General features: G+C 27.0%; 1 protein-coding gene across 1 annotated transcript in view; it reads right to left on the bottom strand.

The window, feature by feature from the left end:
- Window positions 1-18,166: 18,166 nt before the first annotated feature.
- Window positions 18,167-23,787, bottom strand: part of LOC136084229 (uncharacterized) — a 31,206-nt gene continuing 25,585 nt past the window's right edge. Inside the window, exons 2-3 of the mRNA XM_065804325.1 lie at window positions 18,365-18,388; window positions 18,167-18,206 (exon numbers count right to left, since the gene is read on the bottom strand). Coding sequence (XP_065660397.1) covers window positions 18,182-18,206; window positions 18,365-18,388 — 49 coding nt within the window. The 3' untranslated portion in view covers window positions 18,167-18,181. The remainder of the gene's footprint in view (window positions 18,207-18,364; window positions 18,389-23,787) is intronic.

Raw genomic sequence — 23,787 nt, 5'->3', positions numbered from 1 at the left:
ATTTGAATAGACAGAGCATCAATAGAACAAAAGACCTTTTGTTTATATTTTTTATAACTATTATAGTATATTATATGTAATAACTATTATAATATAGTACAATTTGTCATAATAAAATATTATTTGTTATCATAAATATTAAATAATATATATAATAAGTAGTATAATATAATACGATTTGTTTACATTTATTATAATTTACTATAATAATTATTTCATCAACATATAAGGAGTTCATCTGGAAAATGCGCTAAGTCCAAATAAATTGAATATAAGAAAACTTGTAAAAACTGAGCTACTCATAGATGAGCATCAACAGAAATTGATATATTTTAGACTTTGCACATTTTTCATATGGTCTATATGATTAGAATAGATTTTCTAAAATGTTTTGTAAGTGGAAAAAGTACTCAAAACTACTAAGTTTTTTTATGTTGGGTTAGATGTCTATTTTTTATAATTTTTAATCATTTAAAATATGAGTAGTTTCTTAATAGTCGAACTACATTTTTATAACAACATATAAAATGCATTTATTGAACTTTGGCTTTCGCGTAAACTATGGAAAATGAGATAAGTTTTGAGAAAATGAGTTAATATTTAAGATAACTACTTGCTGAGCTAACGGAGTTTTTCCGTTAATTTAAACGGAAAAATTGAAATACGGAAACCGTCAATTTTACGAAGAAAATGCAGTCTCTTTGCTGCTGACTTTCTCCGTTAATTTTTATGAAAAAAAATGGAATACGGAAACCGTGAACTTTACAAAGAAAGTTCTGTATCTCATTTAACGGAATTTTTATTTTTATTTTTTAGGTGCTCCCAGAAGTCCTTACGGTCTTATCACGGAGCACCGCGGGAGAGCATTTAACTAGAAGTTCACGCCTCCTTCCTTACCAATGTCGCTTATTGGGCTAGAGCCAGGATCGAACCCGGGACTTCTGGGTTCTGAGCCAGAACTCTAACACTGCGCCACTTTGCTGCTGAACGTTCTCCGTTGAATCTACGGCGAATTTCTTTAACTTTGTAATACCACAAAATGGACCTAGATGTTAGATCTGTATTAGATTTTAACTTTATTTATTGCTGTTTAACTAATTATTAACACATTTTACAACAGATTTATATTCTTGATAATTTGTATGAAATTGAATTATTTATTAAACATACTAATAACCTATAAAAGTGATTTAGTTTTTTTATAAGAAATTATGGTATATACTAAAAGGTAATATTGGTAAAAAAAAAAATATTATAGTTGTACTATTTTTTTTGTTTGTTATTAATATTACATTTTAGTTTATTATACTTATTATTACATTACAATATACTTTACTATTTTTTTCAGGTCAACTGAAGATGGAAATTGTCTTTTTAGCTCAGTATCTTTGATTTCAAATGATACTAAGCATGCTTCAAAAAATCTAAGATTACTGACGTCAATTGAGTTACTTGAAAACATAAATTTTTACACAAGGTATGATTATTTTTAAAGTTATTTTAATCAACATAGATCTGAATGTTCTCAGCTTTCTAATTTGTTTTTTATTACTGTTTCGTTTGAATGCTATGACAGTTTTTCAACAATTAATGTTCACACAACTTCTAAACTTCTTTTAAAGCGTATTTAAATTGCTCTGATAAAACATTTTCATCTTTCATTTGACTAATAGCATTATCTCATGCTATAAAGCAACCTTTTGAATCTATCTATCCTGAAATTGGCTAAAAGTATTTGATGTTTTAAGCCAAAACATTTTGTGGCACTGCAATGCCACAAAATGATTTGTTAACTTTGTTAACAAAATTAACCATGGTTAAAGATCTTCCATAAAAACGACCGGCTGTTTTTAGGAGCAATACAAGTTTACTTTGTATCAAAAAAAAATAAAAGTTTAGTTTTCCACCAAGAGATAACAAAATACAAAAACCAATGTAATCTAAATTATTCTTTCCTACGGTTTCTAAGAACACTTCAGATATAGATAAGTCTGGTGTTTGTAATAAAACAGTTAAAACTGATATAATTTTCTCAAAAGACACCAACAACAAAAACACTTCTTATTGTAAAGTTCAACTATAGAAAAACAACGTTGTTGACGTTAGTTTATTAAATACAAATCAGTTAGCATCTTATTCAAATTATGATGTTTCATCATACTATCTACATGGTGAAAAATTAAAATCAGGAACAAAGGTTAATGAACTGTTAGCTCTAATTAACAATGTCTAAGTTCCAGATAAATGCTTTTAATTGCCTTTTACAGGTAAAAGCAGAAAAATATTTAATTTTATAACTGTTAGCTTTTAGTTAGTTTTAGTGCTAATCACTTTTTCCTATCATTCTTCTTATTTTTTATATTGTTATGAAATTTATTTTTGATTACTCATGCCAATGGTTACCCAAGTTTTAAGTTATTAAATTTAGTCTTTTATTTTGCATTTCCTATATCTTTATTTCACACTTTAGTCACTTTGACTAGTTAATACTGCATGTATATATATATATATATATATATATATATATATATATATATATATATATATATATATATATATATATATATATATATATATATATATATATATATACATATATATATGTATATATATATATTTTTTTTAAATGGTTAAATGATTTTTCTTGGCTTTGTTACTCAAAAAATTGAAGATGGTGCATATTGTCTTTAATGTACACTTTTTGGTACAAGTTTACCAAACAAATATGCATTATGTAAATTGTTTAAAAAACCATTCAATACCTAGCATAATGCTGTAAAAATTTTCAACGATCATGAGAAAACTGTTGACGGATTACACATCAAGTTCATGCATTGTTGTAATATGCTTTTATCTGGAATTAGAAATAACACTTTTCCTATTGAATTTTCTCTAGATATTTCAAGGAAGCAGCGTATAGAAGGAAAAAAAAAAGCCTAAATCAATTGTTAAAGACTGTAATATTTTTGGGTCAAAATTATATGCCTCTACAAGGTTATAGAGACGATTGAAAATTTCAAGGAAAAATTGGAAAATCTTCCAAAATTACAGGGCTGGGTAATTTTATTGAGCTTTTAAACTTTAGAGATGATGCAGGTGAATTAATTTTAAAGAAGCACCTTCTTTCTATCCCAAAAAACTCCACAAATATTTCGAAGACCGTTCAAAACGAGTAAATTGAGTGTTGTGGAAATGCAATTGCAGAGATTTTATTAAATGATATTTAAAAAAGTAAGTATTTCTCCATTATTGCAGATGAGGCTTTAGACTGTGCAACGGTAGAACAACTCTCTATTGCCATATGTTATGTTGACTTGAACAGTTATATTCAGGAAGTTTTTCACGCTTTTTTGAATGCAAAACAGAAACAAGTGGTTTAAACATAGCTAGCAACATTCTTGAAACTTTAAAAGAATTTGGTTTAGATAGTTCTGACCGTTAATTTCAACAACTCAGGTAAATCAGTTCCTGATATTAACAGAGTTATTTAAATATTTCATCCAAAGGATACGGAAAATTAGAGTTTTTATTCAAATAAAAATTTTAAAGTGGCAAGTAAAAGATTTAACTACTGCTTTAAAAATATTTTTTAAATGTAAACAGTTTCTTAACAGTGAAATATATCTACTCTTTGTTTTAAACATGTGAAAATCATTTTTTATTAGCAAATTTTTAAACATGTGAAAATCATTTTTTATTAGCAAATTTTTACTAATCATTGTTTTATATAAATTCACATTATATTTCAACTGCGAAACTCACATTTCATTTGGTGTTTCTATTAATTCTTAATGTTTAAAGCATTTCATGTTGTTACTGTTTTAGTTATTACTATAATTTATTACTTTAATTATTACTAAAAAAAATATTCAAAAATGGAGGGCCTTAACCTTAGATAACTAATACTTTAATTAAACTGCCTATCAAGAAAAATAAAAAAATCTAGAAATGGAGGACTAACCTTAGGCAACACGACAGTTTACTGCTGGAGTGCAAAGTCCTTTTGCTTACCTTTTCGTTGTTGCACTTCGTTAAGTGATTTAGACAAGTATTATGTCTAATTTATGAACTAAATAGCTACGGCAACACTTAAACAACTTTTCTATAAAATGGATAACTAAAAACAATACAAAATAACCTTTGCCAAGATTGACTTGATTATTTAGAATAACTTTGCATCAGCAGAGTAGTGTCAAACAAACACGTACTAAATATTACAGGTAAAAAGTGAAATATCTGGTTTACATGTCGATTTCTCATATATGAAATTTTTTTACCTATAATGCATTTTAATATTTTATTTGTAATGATTTTAAAAATGAATGCGTTTTTGAATTACACAATTGTTTAGAGAGTTAATTTCTAACAAGAGGTATCAAAATCAAATTTTTTTTTTTTATTTAAACGGAAAGTTATTTCTACTTGGTAAGATTAAAGTATTTTATTTTTCTAAGTCTTTGTATATAATATGAATGATCTCTGAGACCTGTCTTTGATTCCTTATATACAGAAAAAACCAAAAGTAAAATAACTTATCTTTACCAGGGAAAGGGGATAGGTAATCCACCATCCATCCCTCCTTCCTCACCTGGCCTATATCGAATTGTATTTGACAATTTTAGATATAGTCGATATAGTTATATATAGTTTTGACTATAGTTAGATATAGTTTTGACATTTTTAAGAGGACCTTTTTATTTGTTGTTTAAAGCAATTTACCCCTCCCCCCCTCCCCCCTATTACTCATTATAAAAAAATTAGCTCTTCGCGCCGTCCGCAAACCCAGATTTGGCCATACAGTTACAAATTCTTGGATCCACACCTGGTATATATATATATATATTTATATATATATATATATATATATATATATATATATATATATATATATATATATATATATATATATATATATATATATATATATATATATTTTAAATGGTTAGATAATTTTTCTTGGCTTTGTTACTCTAAAATTATATATTATATTATTATTATATGTTACAAATTCCTGGATCCACACCTGGTATATATATATATATATATATATATATATATATATATATATATATATATATATATATATATATATATATATATATATGTTTGTAAATCAGCCTAAAGCGGACATATATGTATAAAAAATCCATCCTAAAACGGACCGTTTCGTAAAGCGGACAATTTGCTGTCCGCTTTGCGTTTTGCGATTAAGTTTTAGCTAATTTACTTGGTTTAAGTTATTAAAACTTAGACTATAAGTTTTAAAATTGTTTATAAAGTAAATAGAATTAAAAAAAAAAGCGATTGGTTGATTGACTCTTCAAACTTTTCACTTTCTTTTTTTATCAGTGTATATCTCCTAATAGTAAAAACGTGTCCTAAAACAGACATTTATAAAAATCTTGTTTTTCATAGTTTGCTTGAAATTCTTCTTTTATATCTAAGTTACAATTGTTTATAAATACTATTTATTTGATATATATGTTTAGTGGTACCTTATATAAAAAAATAATCCAATATTTTGTAAAGTGTATATCTTATACAACATATACAATCAATTTTGAACAAAGAAAACAGAACTGTTTTTACTGTTTCTCTAAAACATTTTTGACATGAAAACTTTTAAGTTAGCAAATTATTTATTAATATTGTTATTAGTATTGTTATTATTAGTGTTAGCATTTAAGTTATTAAGACCCTAAACTTTCGTTTATTAGCATTTCTATTCATAATTTTACTTTTTCATTAATGTCCGCTTTAAGTTAATTTTTTACTCATTACTTTTTGAGTAAAGTACTCTTATTGTTTGCAATTATATATGCAAATTTATTATAAGAAAACAATACGAAATATTGTGCTTTGTTTTTGTTATTTAACTTTGTTATAATAAACTTTTTAAAATTAAGAGAAAAGATAAGATCGTTTTTATTTGGCTTTCCATCAAAGACTGTTTTACGTTTGTTTTTAACGCACTTAATTTTTATATATACTTATCTATACTTATTCAATAAACCGAAAATTATTTTTACGTGAAAAAAAAGTCTGCGTATTCATTTAGTTAATTAATTTATTTTATTTATGTGTGTAAATATTTTTTGAATATTTTTATAAAAAGAAAAAAGAAAAAACACAAGGTATATTTTATATAAATATATGTCCGTTTTACGTTGAATTTTAACATAAAACTAATTAATTGAACATAATGAACATTGAATATACTAAATAACTTATATAGCTTTTTTTTTTTAAATTATGACCTTTTATGAAACAAAAAGTAAAATCTTTCATTGATTATTTATATATTTTTTAGCATTTCTTCCGAACACCGCTTTACGTTTTTTTTTAACGCACTTGCATGATTTTAAAATATACTTTTATATACTTATTCAATAAACCAAAATTTACTTAGGTAAGGTATTTAATTTATTTATTTTAATTATGTGTGTAAATATTTGTAAAATAATTATATAAAACAGAAAAGAAAAAAGTTATATTTTACATATGTATATTTCCATTTTAGGTTGAATTTTATCATGAAACTGATCGAATATATTGAATGACTTTTATAGCTTTTTATTTTTCATTCATTCCAATTACAAAGATTTTGCTTTTCGAATATTTTCGAATTTTTTTTTAACCTTTTATAAAGTTGAAAGCAACCGCTATTAAAGTTGGAGGTTAGTCGAAGAAACACGAAGAAGTTTATAGAACGAAGTTAGAGCAGCTCCAGTGACGGATCCATAAAGTGAAGGGGTGTGATGAGTTAGGGGATGATGCATCCTCTCCCCCTCAATACCAGAATCTGAAAGTCCTAAAATATATTAGAAATGGAGGACTTTTTTTTTGACGCAAATGGGATACAAAATACAAAAATGTTTCAGTACCCCTCTCTCTTCCCCAACAAAATTCCTGTATCCGTCACTGAGCAGCTCAGACATACTGTCAATTAAACAAATCTTTTAGTCTATATTAATATACAGCCTAATACTTCTGATACCTCAAATAGTGTTTTAATTTGGAAATCATCGACGTTGTCGCTTTTTCGACAACGATTACGAAAATTTATTACCAAGTTTGAAAAAATAGAGCTGAATAGAGGACATTTGAATTGAACTTATTCAAATAATATATTTAAAATTAATTCAGTAAAGTTTGGAAGACGGTCAATTTTTATTTGAACCTCAATTGATTTTTAAAATTGGTAGTTTAAGTTCTTCCATTTTTCTATAGGAAAACATAATCTAAAGATTATGTTTTTTCAATATTTTCAAAAATTAATCAAATTATTTTATATAACAAAAAATTTATTTAAGTTTTGCGTTAGGTGAAACTATTTTTTTACTTGTGAGAGAGTCCATGGCGCAAAACTTCAATGTTGAAATATTTTTTTAACGGGTAGTATAGAGTGACGGATACAGAAATATTTTTAGGAAGGATGGTGATACAAAAATATATTTTTATAAAAATTAGGTTCTCGATTTCTTTGATATTGAAGGACTTAAATATTCTGCTCGGGTTTTATGCAACTTCCCTGGAGCCGTCACTCATTGTATACAAAATTATTTTTGAGATAATATTTTTTAGATTTTATTTTCATCGTGTATTATTTTATATTGTATTTATGTTTCAATTATTATATGGTTAAGTAAAATCTGCTGAGTCCAAATTTATATTAAACGACATGTAAACTGAAAAAATATGTATGTATGTTTTTTAATAAAGAAAAATTTCAGACTTTTTTTTCTTTTGAAAAATTATAGTTTTTTTCACTTTATTTAAATTATTTTTACAGTCAGAAGAATGCAGCGTAAAAAATGCATATTATACAAAAGAGATTAAACAAGGTATATTATACAAGGAAAATTTATTTTTTAAATAGTTATCGAAAGCTTCCGATTGCCTGCACGAGTTCAACCAATTGTTAAAAGAACGACGAATATACACAATTAGTATTTTTTCTTTTTTTTTTAAACAAAAATATTGTATCAATAAACAAAGTAGATGTTCATAAACATTGTAGATGATCATAAACAAAAGCTGGTTTATGCTTTAAAGCTATAGAGAATGAAAATTAAAAATAATGGAGTTATTCATTACCAAAAATAATAAATCCTAATACATCAAATAATATTCTAAACCGATACAGCGCAGCAATAAAATATGAAATAAGAAAGTCAAGAAACAATTGTTGCGCTACTCAATTCCAAAATATATTTTTATAACAGTATTTTATATTATAGTATTTAAAATATCTTATATTATGATATTTAAAATATAACAGTTATTTTTTAACAGCAGACGCACAAAAATCACTTAAATATAAATAATTGTATTCAAAAAGTTCAATACTAGATACATTTTTAAAACCAGATTCTAAAAGAGGATAAAAAAATATAATGTTAAAGAAACTTTCACTTTTTATTTGTAAAACAAATTACCATTTGTACAAGATACTTTTTGTCACTGTATCGTATAAGAAAATACAAAAATTTAGTTTTTCGCGAACTCGCTAATGCGTTTACTTTAAAGGCATTTTGGTATTTAAAGAAAAGTTCGTAATAACTTTTTGTTCATTTTCATAATGAAAAAAAAAGTTTAAAATTTTTTATCAAAAAATTTTTAAATCTTTTTAAACAAATTGTAAAAAAAGAAATTATCAGCTGAGATATAAAGCTTCATGTATAACTGTGCCGCAATGCCCCACTGTCCGAAAATATCGTGCTCTACCTACACTCCACGATGTTTTTTCTAATTTGATAATTGCATATTTACCGTTGTTGGCTTAGTTAAGTTAACGTGACGTCACGCTATTTTCAAATAAACCAGTTATACTAAAAGAGTTCTAATTACACTAAACTTGATGCTATAACTAGCTCATTGCAAGCTCACTGGTAGGCTAGCAGATAGTTTAATATAATTTTTTATATTTCAGCAGTAATGCATGCATGCATCAAATGAAAACACATTAGTTTATGTACCTAACTAAAAAGTTTTAAACTTTTATCACAATATAAATATCACATGAAATATAAAACAAAAGAAAAACTTTTGAAACTCAAAAAGCTAAAATAAAATTTTTTCTTAAATAAGATTTAAATATCTTTTTTTTTAATTTTTTTTTTTTAATTTGGTGATGAACTTTAGTCATTTTTTGTTACCCCTAACCCCTCTTAATTTAAATTTAAATGTGTCTATTCCATCGAATTTATTCTGGTTAATTAAAGAATTATTACCAACAGAACGGAATTGACGTAGATAAATCATGGCATTGTTCTTTCAAATTTTGAAGAAATAAGGAAGGTTGTTAAATTGTGTTTCCAATGATCGTGAAATTTTTACTTAAAATTATCTAAATTTATATAAAAACCAGCGCATATGTAGTATAAATTTTTTTTGTTTGTTTTAAGAAGTCCTTCCAGGATTTGCTGTCACCTATATCAACTTAGAGCACCGCAATTGAGCATTTAATAAGAAGTACACGCCTCTTTTCTTTTTGTTTTTTTATTTGTTTATTTTGTGTTCCCCAAGAATTCCTTGCGGACTTATCACACAGCACCGCGAAAGAGCATCTGGATGGAAGTTCACGCCTCCTTCCTTTATTGATGTAATAAAACTTGAATAAAGCATTAAGAGTTCAAATAAAAAGTTAAATCATTTGTAACAATTTTTTTTATTGTTTTATAAATATATTAAGTTTATGATACTAAGCGATTGGTTTGAGTTTCCAAATGTTCATTAAAACATCATTTTTTTAATCATAAGCCGGCTGAACACTTGAGAGAAACGGGAAATTCTTAGCCCTCGCCTTGTCCTGCAAGATAGTTGACAACAATTGCTTCTCCCGACGAGCCCTATCTTCTAAATTATGCCCTTCTTATTCAAATTTTTCCCTTGCCTCGTCAAGGCCCCAGTCCGCCCCTGTATTTTATTGATATGCAAACTAGTGTTTTTCCTTTACAAGTATCATATGAAACTTTTATGATCATAAAAACGTTATAATTATTTCAAAGAACTAACAACATCATTCTCGACAGTTTTGCATGTTGGAAATTCTCTATTAAATAAACCTACATTTTCATTTTGAATAAATTAAAATTTAACTTTTCCAAATAAATATTGATCAATATAAAATAAAGTTATTAATAGACATTCGTTTTAAAATAGTTCCAGTACATAAAAACTACACTTATGATGTTTTGAAATTAAATATCATATTTTCAAGCTTTGCTATTTATTAACGTAAGTTGTAAACAAATAGCTAAACCGGCTTAGCTGTTTGCGTAAAATTTGAAATATACCACAATATACCAAAATATACACAATAGTACCGAAATATATATTGGTACCAAAATAAAGTCGTTCCTATTAGGGCTCTACTAATTATCCACTTGAAAAATCGGACCGTTTTCTCAAAAACTGGAACTATTTCATCAGGAACTATTTTCTAGAAACAGGAACGATTTCTCATTAAAATAGGAACGAGTTCTTACGGGTACATATCTTAATTACAAAATCTTCTTTTTAATACTTGTATTATGTCTGATGACGGTCTGACCTAATTATATTGAAATATTACATGATTAAATTTAAAACTCCCTAGGACGGTGATTATTTTTAATTAGTTAGTAGCTATATTTTATGTTATTAAATATCAAACTATTTAAAAGAATCTTTGTTTTAAATGGCTTTTGTAAATTCGAATATTAATAAAATATAGAAATAAAACCTTTTTAATTTGTAGCATTTACATAATAGTTACAAAACTTTTAAATAAATTTTTGCACGAACTGTAAAGGAAAAATTAGTGACTTATTTTTAACTATTTATTTATATGCAGCTTTAAAACTTCGTGATTTGATTAAACAATTTTACAAATGCATTAAAATCACGAGCGAGATACCATTAATGAGATCTAAAATATAAGAAAACGCTTCACTGAATAAAAGTACGTTTTACGTTAAGATAGCGTAAAATTTTACGTAAAGCAGACCTATAGTATGAAAATTATCCTTCATATTACGTAAAGCAGACATTAAATTTTTTATTTACTTTTTTTGTATTTTAAGTAAGTTTAATAACGGAATTTGTTTTCTAAAGCAAAAATAATATGTTTTTACTAGAAACTTTATTAATATTTTGTTTTTAGAACCAAGATTTCAAGTGTCTGCTTTAGGTCAACTTTTTAATACTGTCTGCTTTGCGATCAAATAGCGTTATATATATATATATATATATATATATATATATATATATATATATATATATATATATATATATATATATAAATATAGACATTTTATATGCTATTGTCTATATTGCTGGTTATGTTCAAAAGTGTTCTACTGAAGAAAATGATGAAGATGCAACTACATATTATGAAAAATATGGAACTTTTTTGAATACTTTAAATAGAGGAGGATTAACTATTCTATCAGATACTCTATCTCAGTGGTCCTTATTTTGCTACATATTTTTTTCTTTATTAGATAAAAGAGTTTGCCGAACATTTCTTATCCACCAGTTTGCATTTATTGCAGAGTTGTACAGTTTTTCTATTGCAAAGAAACAATGCCAAACATTAGCAAACATTTTTTTAAAGAACTTTGCATTACTTCACACTCCCAAAAGTAATAAAGAAACCAAACTAAAAGAAATCAAGCTTATGTAAAAAAATTTTTTCATGTTTAGTAAAAAAATAATTTGGTTTTTTATTGGTGTATTTTTCTCATTACTTATTATTTCTTATATATTATATATATAAAATTTTGATTTAAAAAGGTTTTTATTCATTTTAATAAACAATTTAAGCTTATAAAAAAGTTGTTAATTTAACGTCAAAAATCTAATTTTATAATAAGGCATCAAAAAAATGCAAGTAGAATGTTTACTAATTATATATTTCGTCTTAGCAAAGCTATACAACATTTTTCAATTTTACTAAACCGCCATATTTTTTTTAAATCGGCCTTCAGTCAAAAAAAATCGCGCACGGTGTCGAGGCCTTCTATAATGAAGGCCATGTATCAACTTATCTATTTAATTTTACTGTTAGTTTATTTTTTTGATATTTGATTATTTTGATTGGTAATTTACCGAGTTATTTTGTTATAAATGTATCGGTTTAATATGTATTTTTTAAAAGTTAACATCTTAGATAAGCTTTATAAAATTTAATTAAAATGAAACATCTGGTATAGTATGTAAACTTATCCTCTTTCTTACAATAATTTACAATATTTCTAGGGGTTATAACATATCTTTTTAATATCTATCGCAAAGATGCAATTACTAATGTGCAAATAAAGCCGCATTCTTGTCACGATCCAAAAATAATTTATGGTGTATTTAAAGGTTTTATCCAAAGAGCTTTTGCATTATGCAGTAAAGAACACATAAATCATGAACTAAAGTTTCTAACAGAAATGTTTACAGAAAATGGTTATAACAAAAAAATACTTCAAAACATTGTCAAAAAAATAAAAAACAATAAGCAAAATAATCAACAAAACAACAACAATAACATCAATAAACTAGAACCAAATTATATTTTTCTACCATGGGTACCAAAATTAAGTAATCAATTAAAACAGATATTTAAAAGTGTAGGCTATACTCCAGTTTTTAAATCACCTAAAAACCTTCAACAATTAATAACTCAAAAAAACAAGCCTCGACTTCCCAACAACTCTTACCCAGGAGTCTACAAACTGGAGTGTTCGTGTGGAAAGCTCTATGTAGGTGAAACAAAACTCAAGGTTTCAACTCGCATTTGCCAACATCAAAAACATACTTTTGAGGGAAAATGGAAAAATTCGGCCGTAGCGGGGCATTCCAGAAATTGCCATGGTGCCTTTGGCTGGAATAATAACAACTCTGTTAAAATAGAGGAAGACTATTTTAAAAGAAAAGTGAGAGAGTCCTTGGAAATACAGTTTCACCAGTGTTCTCCGGGTGAAGGCGGTTTGAATAAAGACCACGGTGATTACGTCACATCGTCGTTTTGGAAACCTTATTTTTCTTTTTTAAGACGCAAGAACACATTGCATTGAAGTTTTATTATTTGTTTGTTTTTTTAACGGTTTTTTATATTACTTGAATAACGAGGGTATATATAACCCCTAGAAATATTGTAAATTATTATAAGAAAGAGGATAAGTTTACATACTATACCAGATGTTTCATTTTAATTAAAGTTTATTATGTATAACTTTTGTCCGTTAATATTTCTCTGTAAAGACTTCTATTTTTTAATATTTATTTCAGAGTTTTATTGTAAAATAATCTTTTGAAAATGTAAATAAATTTTACGAAACATGTCAAGAATAAAAACATGGTTTTATATTTAAAAATAATTATATGTATATGTATATGTATATATATGTATATATATATATATATATATATATATATATATATATATATATATATATATATATATATATATATATATATATATATAAAAATTGATTTTTAATAAAAAAGGCAGCGTATAACAATTTTTTTTTTAAATATATTTTAGATATAATAACATATTTACAATATTTCGTTGACCTATTGTGGTCAGCGTCATCAGGTAATGAAAAAAACGTTACAAAACAACATAAAACCAACCGTTTAAAAAAGAAGGCATTAAAAAGCATAAATATAAAAACCGATCAAATAATATGATAGTGACGTCAGTTAATTTTTTGTCAAAATTTGTTCCCAAGTTTTTGTTTTCACACTATCCCCGTTATCTCTATTTAGAACAGTTTGCCCAATACCTACCTCCTATCGATTTCTTGCTTTATTTTTCTCCAGGGATTCTCTAACTTTTCTTATCCTGTATTCTAGAATGACTGCCAAGGTTTTAGGATTCAGCCAATCAAAAGTACCACGGGATGTTCTAAAATGTTCCGTGGCTCCTGAACTCGACCATTTTTGATTTTTACAGGCTCTTTGGTGTTCCGCACTTCTTGAAATGATTTTCTTTTTGATTTCACCAATATATATACTTCCGCATGAGCATTTAAGCTCGTAAACACCCGGATTCGAGTTCGGTGTTAGTTTGTTTTGTTGTTGCATAGTATGTTATTTAAATTGGGAGGTGAAGTGAATATAACTCTGATGTTTTGTTTTTAAGCTCTCTTCGGAGTTTAGGGCCAATAATAGGTATCCAAGGTAGTTTAACAAACTGCTTATTTAATTGTTTAGATGTAGTATTTTTTGAAACGCAGTTTAAATAGTTTTTGGTTATTTTGATAAGATTACTTTTGTTATAGCCGTTTTCTAAAAATGTATCTATGAGGAAATCAATTTCTTGTAAAAGATGTTTTTTTGGGAGCATATTTTTTTTGCTATACAAAGAAACCCTTTGAAGACACCAGTAATTATGCTTGGATTGATATTAGAGTTTGGTTTTATTTGAACATTGGTTATTGCATCCTTACGGTGTATTTGAAATTCATAAAATCCGTTCATTGTATTTGAACGGATTTTATGAATTGGTGATACAAAACGTTAAACTTTAAAAGATTAAATTTTTCACAAACGTGATTGCTTTTTCTTTTTTGCGCAGTTCAACCTTTATAACATTAACAGGCCATGAACGTAAACGGCGTTTACCTTTTATTTATGGGCAAGTGAACGAGTACTGCCATCTCAATTTTTTGCATTTGCATACAAGCATTTGTTGCCCCCCCCCACCCCTAAAAAAAAATAAATAAACAACCCAGTCGTAAGCAAATTACTGGGTACGTAATATATGGATGGCCAATTATCTGTTACAAAAATATTTTGCATAAACTAATTATTTCTAAACATGTTTAGTTTCTAAACACAAATTTGGTTAAAAATTTTTTTTTTTTTAATTTATGTTTAAAATCTATACGCGTTAAGAAAATAAACACACAAATTAAGAAAAAAGGTGAAAATTAAACACAATTACAACGTTTGCGTTTATTTAGTGTTTAAAATCTAAACGTCGTTTTTAGAGTGTCACAATCTGTACATATAATGATAACTCGTGGTGCTTCTTTTATTAGGTATTTTAGCCTGATTTCCTCCAATCAGGTTCTTTGTCTAAGAGTGGTATTGAAGCTAGAAATAAGGAAAGCAAAACTGCACGAGTTAGTCATGCACGTGTAGGTTTCTTGGCAGAAAACACTAGGTATTCAGCTAATTATTTGTTTGTGACACTTGATTTGTACCTCTATTGAGTATTTTTTTGAATTTTATGCTATTGTTAATACACCTTTTCAAGATGTAATTGAGAACGTGAAAGTTGTAATTAAGAAAAGTAAGATGTAATTGAGAACGTGAAAGTTGTAATTAAGAAAAGTAAGATGTAATTGAGAAATACAACATGTAATTTAGAAGTCGCAATATGTAATTAAGAAACACAACATGTAATTAAGAAATTTTAAAATGTAATTGAGAAACCCAACATGTAAATAAAAAATCGCAATATGTAATTTGAAAAACAAAAGTTGTAATTAGGAAATCGTGATATGTAAATAAGAATACATTATTTGTAATTGCGAATTCAATGTAAGCTTAAAGGTCATTATAAAAGATCTTCTTGGACAAGCATTTTAATAAGTTAATAATATCAAATTTAGCATTTGTATTCACCAGCAATACAGTAACAAAGTAATGGAATTGAAAGATAGTTAAGTTATTTGCCAATACATTACGAGTAGAAAGTCTGTTATTAAATTGCATCCGTGCAAGCATTTATTTCACCAAATTTGTTTACAACCACTTCTGGAACAACCAGAACCACTTTGTCCAATTTGTAGACATGAAATACATACAACTGAACAAGTTGAAAGAAAACATTATGTTTTATCTTGATCGAACGATAGAAGAAAAGTAATTGAATGTGTTGAGCGAAACGACGATTGGGTGACTCTGGCACAAACTTTAGGTGTCAAATATAAGACAGCATACAATTGGGTCCGCAGCGGAAATTTAAATTTTATTGGAAAAGGTGGTTTTAAACCAAAAAAATTAACAGATGATCAAGCTGGTCATTAAAACAAGGATATTAAGACATTTTAATATTAGCGTCAGCACAACCACAATTGCCAATTACCTCGAAAGCAGACTATTTTCTTTTAAAAAAGTGCACAAAAAGCTTACTACAATGAATAGTAATGAGAGGGAAAAAAAAGAGCTGAATATGTTAGAAACACCAACGAACACATCACAAATGGTCATCAGATAGTTTGGTTGGATGAAACAAATTTTAATCTTTTTATAAAAAAACGCAATGACGTGCCAAACAGGGGAAAAGAGCAATAATGAAAATATCTTCTTTAAAAGATGCAAACATACATTTGATTGCAGCTATATCAACAATAAATGTTGTTATGATGGAAACTCGCAGAGGATCAATTAAAGCAGATTCTTGTAACGAGTGGATGTTGGCTTTGTTTAACCAGTGGGTTTCATCCGGGAATCGTTGAGAGGATTTGGTCGTCGTAACAGATACTACTCCATGTCACGCTCTTTTGGAAAGGGTGTTTAAAAATTCACCGGTTCAGTTGTTACGATTAGAACCCTACAGCCAAATAATAAACCCAGTGGAAGCTATGTGGTTCAAAATAAAAATAAACGTTAAAAATCTTATTCGCATTCCATCTATATTCGGTGCTGGGATTATGGAAGAACGAATGCAGTATTTAGAAAGAATTGTTACTGCGGTAAAAAATAAAATAAAGGGAGGTGATTGTACACGTGCTGTACAACATACGACCACGCATCACGCAACAGTTTTAAACATGGAAGACGTCCAAATTAGTGCTTAACTGAATATTGCAATGATTTTTAATGACGTTGTTTAAATTTAAATTTTAAATTTTTATGTAAATAAGTTATTTGTGTTTTATTTATTATTCATGTGAAATCTCAATCAAATTTTTCACAAACAAAAATAATAGAAACTGTGGTCAAAATATAGTTTTTCTTCTCTAAAATTGTTATAACTTTGTCAATTCTTATCCAAATGCCTAAAACCTGGTATCAAAAGATACCAGGTTTTAGGCATTAATAATAATAATAACAGTGGGCTAAAAATATTTGACAGTGTCTACCCATCGGGCGTATCCAGAGGGGTAGAGGGGGTGCCAAACCACCATCTTTACCAACCCAAAAGGCATATTTTTTCTATAGAAGCGCATCTTTTTTGTGAAATTGGTAATTTTTATACAAACAAACATACAAAATATTTTAAATGTGATTATTTACGAAGAGAGAAAATTTACCAAATATATAATAAAATTTACCAAATATATAATAAAATTACCAAATATATAATAAAATTTACCAAATATATAATAAAATATATATATAATGCCCTTTTTTCTTGGTGAGCAAGAGTAAAGGCCATCATATATATCCCTCCAAGAGTAAAGGGCATTTAAACTCCCTCGAACCTGAAAAAAAATTTCAAATAAAAATATTATAACAAACAAAGTTTTAATGACTTAGTCCTGGCTTTTAGTGAATGATTAAAATTTGCAATTCCATCAATGAAACGAAATAATAATCATTGTCAACAATAGACACAACAAGAAAGTAAGCCAGAGCCATCTATCAAAAAAATTGCAAGTCACATCACTTAAGGTACCAATTTTGCAAGACACACCACATGCAGATTTTTTAAAACACAAAACTTGCTAAACTTATTTTGCAAGTCACACCACTTTTTTGTTTGAAGGTTGATTACATTATATGGACAGGGCATGTTCCACCACATAATGTATGGGATCAATCAAGAGATGATCAAGTAAATAAATTATTTTTATTTTACTCTATTTTTTTGCGCTTTATTTTTTGTATATTAATTTTTTGAATGCTTTAATACTTTTATGCATTGTTGTAACTAAACTTTATTTATAAAAACGTTTAAATATATAAGTAATATTTAAATCACACAAGTAATATTATGATACTTGATCACATATTCAAACAGAGATTATAAGCTATCAACTCTTCCGCTACAATATTAGCACCAAGCTGAAACTTGCTGAAATATTTGATTTATGCCAAAATAAGTTTGTGAACATTTTTTAAAGTTACAATATGTAACTTTACCAGTGTTAGCAGGGCTAGATACAACTAAAGATTACAAAAAAAAAAAAAATTTAATTCCTATAAAACTTATCATTAAATCAAAACACAAGAACTTACTAACTTATCAGTGGTAGCAGGAAGAGGCACAACTAAAAAAAAATGGTCCACGATATTTAAACTTATGAGATCATTAAACCAAAATATCAAAATATATACTCTTACCATAACTAGATGTTGAGGTCACTAAATATTACAACAAAAAAGAAGTAATGCATAAATTTATAAAAGTTATTACTTACAAACTTACCAGTGGTAGTAGTGGAAGGCACAACTAAAGGTTAAAAAACAAAATATAGTTTTGATAGTTTCTAAATCTATATAACTAATTATCCAATATAAAAAGTATAATTAACAGTCTTGCCAATGCTGGATATCGAGTTCATTACATATTAAAAAGAGAAAAAAGGCAGAGAATATTTTTTTAATAATGAATTAAATTTATATATTATTAAAGTTTTTATCTTAATAATTTGTTAAAAGTTTCAAAAAAACAAGCAAATATCTAAATATTATAACTAAGTAAAGTCATTATAACTTATATCACTTACTGAGTTCCACGACATTATTTAAAAATGATTTAAATAAAATAAAAAATTACAAGTAAAGCTAAAATATTGTAACTATTTATATAAGCATTTACACACCATGCAGTCAACGTAAAAAATTTTTAAATTGTCGAAAAATCAAAAAGATGACAACGTTATTTATTCCAACACTTCGCTATGTTGTTTTTTATCAAATTAATAAGTGGTATAATTAAAAGTAAATTTTCCTTAATCAATGTTTTTTCTATTTGATCTATATAAAAACACCAATACTAATAAAAATAAAACAAACAACCTTGTTCGCAACAATATGAAACAGTTAAAAAAAACTATTGTCTGTAAGAAACAGAAATAAAAGACACATTAAGTAAATATATCAAAGTGCTGAAACACTAAAAAAATAGCTAAACATAAAAATACTAACTTATCTTTTGAAGCATTTTTGCATCTAAAGAAACAAATTAATATAAAGACTTAAAAAACTTTAATGACTTTATTTATAGATCACTTAATAAAAATTAAAGTAATAGACAAACTAACTAGCTGATATTACCTTTCCTCTAACGTGCAAACTTTTCATTCATTTTATATCAAAATTTGTTTGACTAAATATAATCAATTTGTCTTAAAATGTTATATTTATCCAAACACATTTTTTTTGCGTTTCGCCCCACCCCCCTCCTTCCGCATAATTCAAGACGGAAAAATGAAATTTAGGTACCAAAAGTGTTGCAAAAAATAGGGTTAGTGCTGAAAAAATTAAATCAATGAAATTTGGCTCTTGCATAGAAAAAGGTGTAAACCTAAAATAAAGAATATGTTAGAAAAAAAAAAGAGCATATCTTCAATATGTACTAAGTGCAAGAAGTACAACTAAGTTTTGAAAGCCAATAAATCCACATAAAAAATTAAAAACTTTAATCAAAAGACACATCATAATAAAGTTTATTTATTCTAGTTTTTAAAAAAAAATCTATGTTAACACATAATTCTAAAAAGAAACACAAGAAAACACGCTTCATCCTCACTGACTAAATGCAGACTTTAAAAAACGTGACACAGAATTTTAGCACAAAAATCGGTTCCATAAAATGGCAATTTCCGCGTACCTTCTGATAAGCTATTCTGCGTTGTATTTAAAAAAAACCATTTTCACACCCAAAAGTTATTAAAAACATCTATTAGAACATTGAGAGACTTTGTAAGAAAGCAAAAAGCGAAGAATCAGATCTTAGCAGATTTGTATATAATTTTAATAAGTTTATATTCAAATATCTTGTTTGTTATTAAACTGCGGTAATGATATAGTTTGTAAAATTCTATAAAAAATTGGCGCCTACTATTTTTTTAATAAAAATATCCAAACTAATGTAATTTTCCGGATTAGTCAGGAATTAGACCAGATGAACCGGAAAAAATACAGTAAACTGTTTTTTTATAAAAAACTGGATATTTTTCTTTTAAATGTAGAAATATAAAACGAAAATTCGATGCCTTTAAAATATCAGTTCAAAATATTGAATGCTTCAGCTTGTATTAATGCTTGTATTAAAGCATGGGTCAGGAACCTTTTTTAACCTAAGAGCCATAACGGCTGAAAAAAATTCAAAATAGTAATGAAGAGCCACAAAAATACAAAATTTTAAATTTTTTTTTTATTAACCTGAAATCATAAAATGAAATTCATATATTATATTATAAAGAAAAATCTATAGTTAATAACAATTATTATTGGTGAAATGAAGTTTAATATGATTTCTGGATTTGAACTTTTTTTGATAATTTGGTTAAATTTAGCTGATATTTCGTTGAATGCAACTGTTGTAGAGCCTGCGTACTTTCATCTGTTAACCTACTTCGGCATTTATTTTTAATAAAATTCATCGATGAAAAAAATTGTTCACAATTATACGTTGAACTAAAAATGGTTAATAGACCAAAAGCAAGTTTTTGGAGTTTATATAAGTATATGGCAGTGAAGTCCAGCATTGGAATATGATATCCTGTGGCGTATCTTTCATGTTTTCTTCATAGATGGCAATATATGCAAGCATTGCTTCAAATTTATCAGCCCAGATACTTTTATTCTGAATCTCGACAAGTGTAAGTCTGCAATATTAATTTCAGGAAATGCATTTAAATCCATTAATGTCAAATTGCATTTTAATGGCATTACAAACTTTAATGTTTCCTGATATTTCCTGAAATCATAAAATCCGCTTGCAAATTGGTGAACAATTGTAGTTGTTATCTCAAAAAATTGTTTACGATCAACCTTTTCTGCTTCTTAAATTATTTTCATCCTGAAGTTTCGTAAATTATTAAAATATATAAATTGGTCTCCTGAAATATTGTCTAAAAATAACTGTAACTTTTGTTCAAAAGTAATCAGTTCTTTCAGTAGCTGGGTAGATATATTTCTTTTTCCTTGCATCTTCTGATTAAGTTTATTAAAATGTTCTGTCATATCAAGCAAAAAGTAAAAATTCTGCAGCCATTCTGAATTCTTTAATAGCTTGAAATGTTCTTCATTATAATTTTTAACAGCTAAAAGTTTAGTTATTTCACTTAAGCATTCAGAAAATCGTTTTAAAATTTTTCCTCTTGACAACCAACGTACAGCTGTGAATGTAACTAGTTCTTTATGTATAAAATTCATTTCTTCTAACAATGTTGTAAAGATTCTGTGATTTAACGATTTTGCTCAGATGAAATTTACTATGGGCACAATGACTTCCATTATATTTTTCAGCTTTGGTATTGCTCCTAAAAATTTTGCAACCAAGCTTCCTGATGTAAGATACAATGAAATGAAATAATTTCATGAGAAATATGACCGGAAAATAGTTTGATAAAGCCTTTGTTTTTTGCAATCATAGCAGGTGTTCCATCAGTTGCAACGGATACTATACGCTCAATGTTTATATTTTTTGTTTCCAAACATTTCAAAACTGATTCTGCGATATCTTCCCCTTTCGTTTGTCCCTTCACAGGCAACAATTCAGGAAGTTCCTCTCGAACACCGGAAGCTGTTAAGTATTTGACCACTACGCAGCATTGAGATCAGTGACATCTACAGATTCATCAATAGCCAGGGACAAAAATTTTGTCGTATTAATATCTTCTGTTTTCATGTTTGAAACCTCTTCTGCAATATTCAAAATTCGTTCCTTTACGGTTCTAGCCGAGAGTGGTATATCTTTAATCTTTGATAGTATTAAATCTTTGTTTTTAAAGTCATTATATAGAATTCCAGAAACAGTATACATGCAATCCTTCAAAAACTCACCATCTGCAAATGGTTTACTAGCTTTTGCAATTTGCAATGATAATGCGGAGCTTGCTTCAGTTGTGGTCGATCTGGAATGAATATAATTTGAAAAGCAATTTTGTTGAATTAATTGTTTTCTTTGCAATTCATTAATAGCTTTTTTTCTGCATTTACTTTCGGGATATTTTTGGGCAAATTCTTTATGTTTTCCTTCAAAATTTCGTTTAACATTGCTTGATTTATTATTCTGAAGTTTCACAGAAAATATTAAACATAGAGGATTACTTTCTATAACTGCATATTTTTCACTCCATAATTTATTAAATCTCCTGTGTTCATCCCCAACTTTTCTTTTTTTGGCGCTCATTATGATCTACCAATTTGAATGCGTTAAAAAAATATATATATATATATAACTGAATTAGTATTCATTGAATCTTACATCAGGAAAGCTAAAATAAATAATAATCAGCTTACCAGTCTTAATATATCAAAAAAGCTAAAATTAAATTACAATTACAAAATGTATTTGAATAATTGAAAGTCAAAATAAATTATAATTAAAACAAGTTTGTTATATATAATATAAACTCGAACAATTGTTCAAATATATTTTTGCTTTTGCACTTTGCATTCGAAGCACCATCGCATCAACGATATGTTTCTTTTTCATTTTTGAAAAAATTGGCAAATAGGCATATAGTACATCAAAATATGTGCAAAAAAATTTCAAAATTGATTGGTTTTCTCCTTTTTTTTAAAAAAAATTGGATAAAATAGACTCATAAAAGACTAGTACATAAAAATATATGAAAATCTAGAAAATATAATAGTGCATAAATATATGGGGGAGGGGGGAATAAATAATTTTCTTATTCATTTTTGTAAAAATTTTCTCTAGAAAATACAAAAGTAAAAATAAAAATAAATTAAAATTTTTAATATTTTAAATCTATATGAGAGCCACATTTCTTCAACAAAAGAGCCGCAGGTTCCCGACTACTGCATTAGAGCGACGCATAGTGCGTTGGCTCAACGTCGGCGCTTAAATATAAAAATTGTCCAATGCTTCCAACGTTGGTCAACGTATGCATGCTAGCTTGGTACAAGTAAACATATCATGTTGATTCTTTTTAAAGTGTAATTTTTAAAAAGTAAGAATATAGGTAGCTTTACTAAAATACTAAAAAATTTGCAGTCCTGTATTACAGGACTGCGAACGCTACCTTGTTTTCCTTTTTTAAGTATTTACACGTATTAAAAAAAGTAACATTGTTGACGTCAACGTGTTTTAACCTCCCCCCTCCCCCATGTCAAAAAAGTCTAGAAAAATTCAGACCCCTCCTACCCCCATTTTTCTTGACGTAAATAATAGACAGCCCTCTAAATGTATACCAGTATATTAGTACAACTATTGCACAAAATTTTTTTTTGTTCCATTAAGTTTCATTAAGTATAATAACTTTTCAGATTTATGTTTTAGATTTTTTTTTTTTTAATGTTGAAGCTAATATTTCTTTATATGATGTAGTTGTAAAAAATCAGTATTAATTATAATTTATATAAAAGCTGACTGGAGAACTATAACAACTGAACTATTTATTTTAAGTAATACAAATAACTATTTTTTATTTTTTTTTATCAAAGCACAACAAACCGTTGTATATATCGGGCTATATACCGTAGTATATATCGGGCAACATACCGTTGTATATATCGGGGTGTATATTTTTTGACTTGAGATAAAAGTCTTCTTTTTACAAATAAATAAGTTCCTCAAAAATAGAATTAAAAACTTAACAATAGAGAAATAAAAAGACTATCTAAAAAAAAAATTCAAAAAATCACTCTTGG

Source organism: Hydra vulgaris, chromosome 08 (assembly GCF_038396675.1).
Source record: "Hydra vulgaris chromosome 08, alternate assembly HydraT2T_AEP".
Classification (NCBI taxonomy): domain Eukaryota; kingdom Metazoa; phylum Cnidaria; class Hydrozoa; order Anthoathecata; family Hydridae; genus Hydra; species Hydra vulgaris.
The sequence above is the reverse complement of the archived record's forward strand: the minus strand, read 5'-3'. Positions and strand labels throughout refer to the sequence as shown.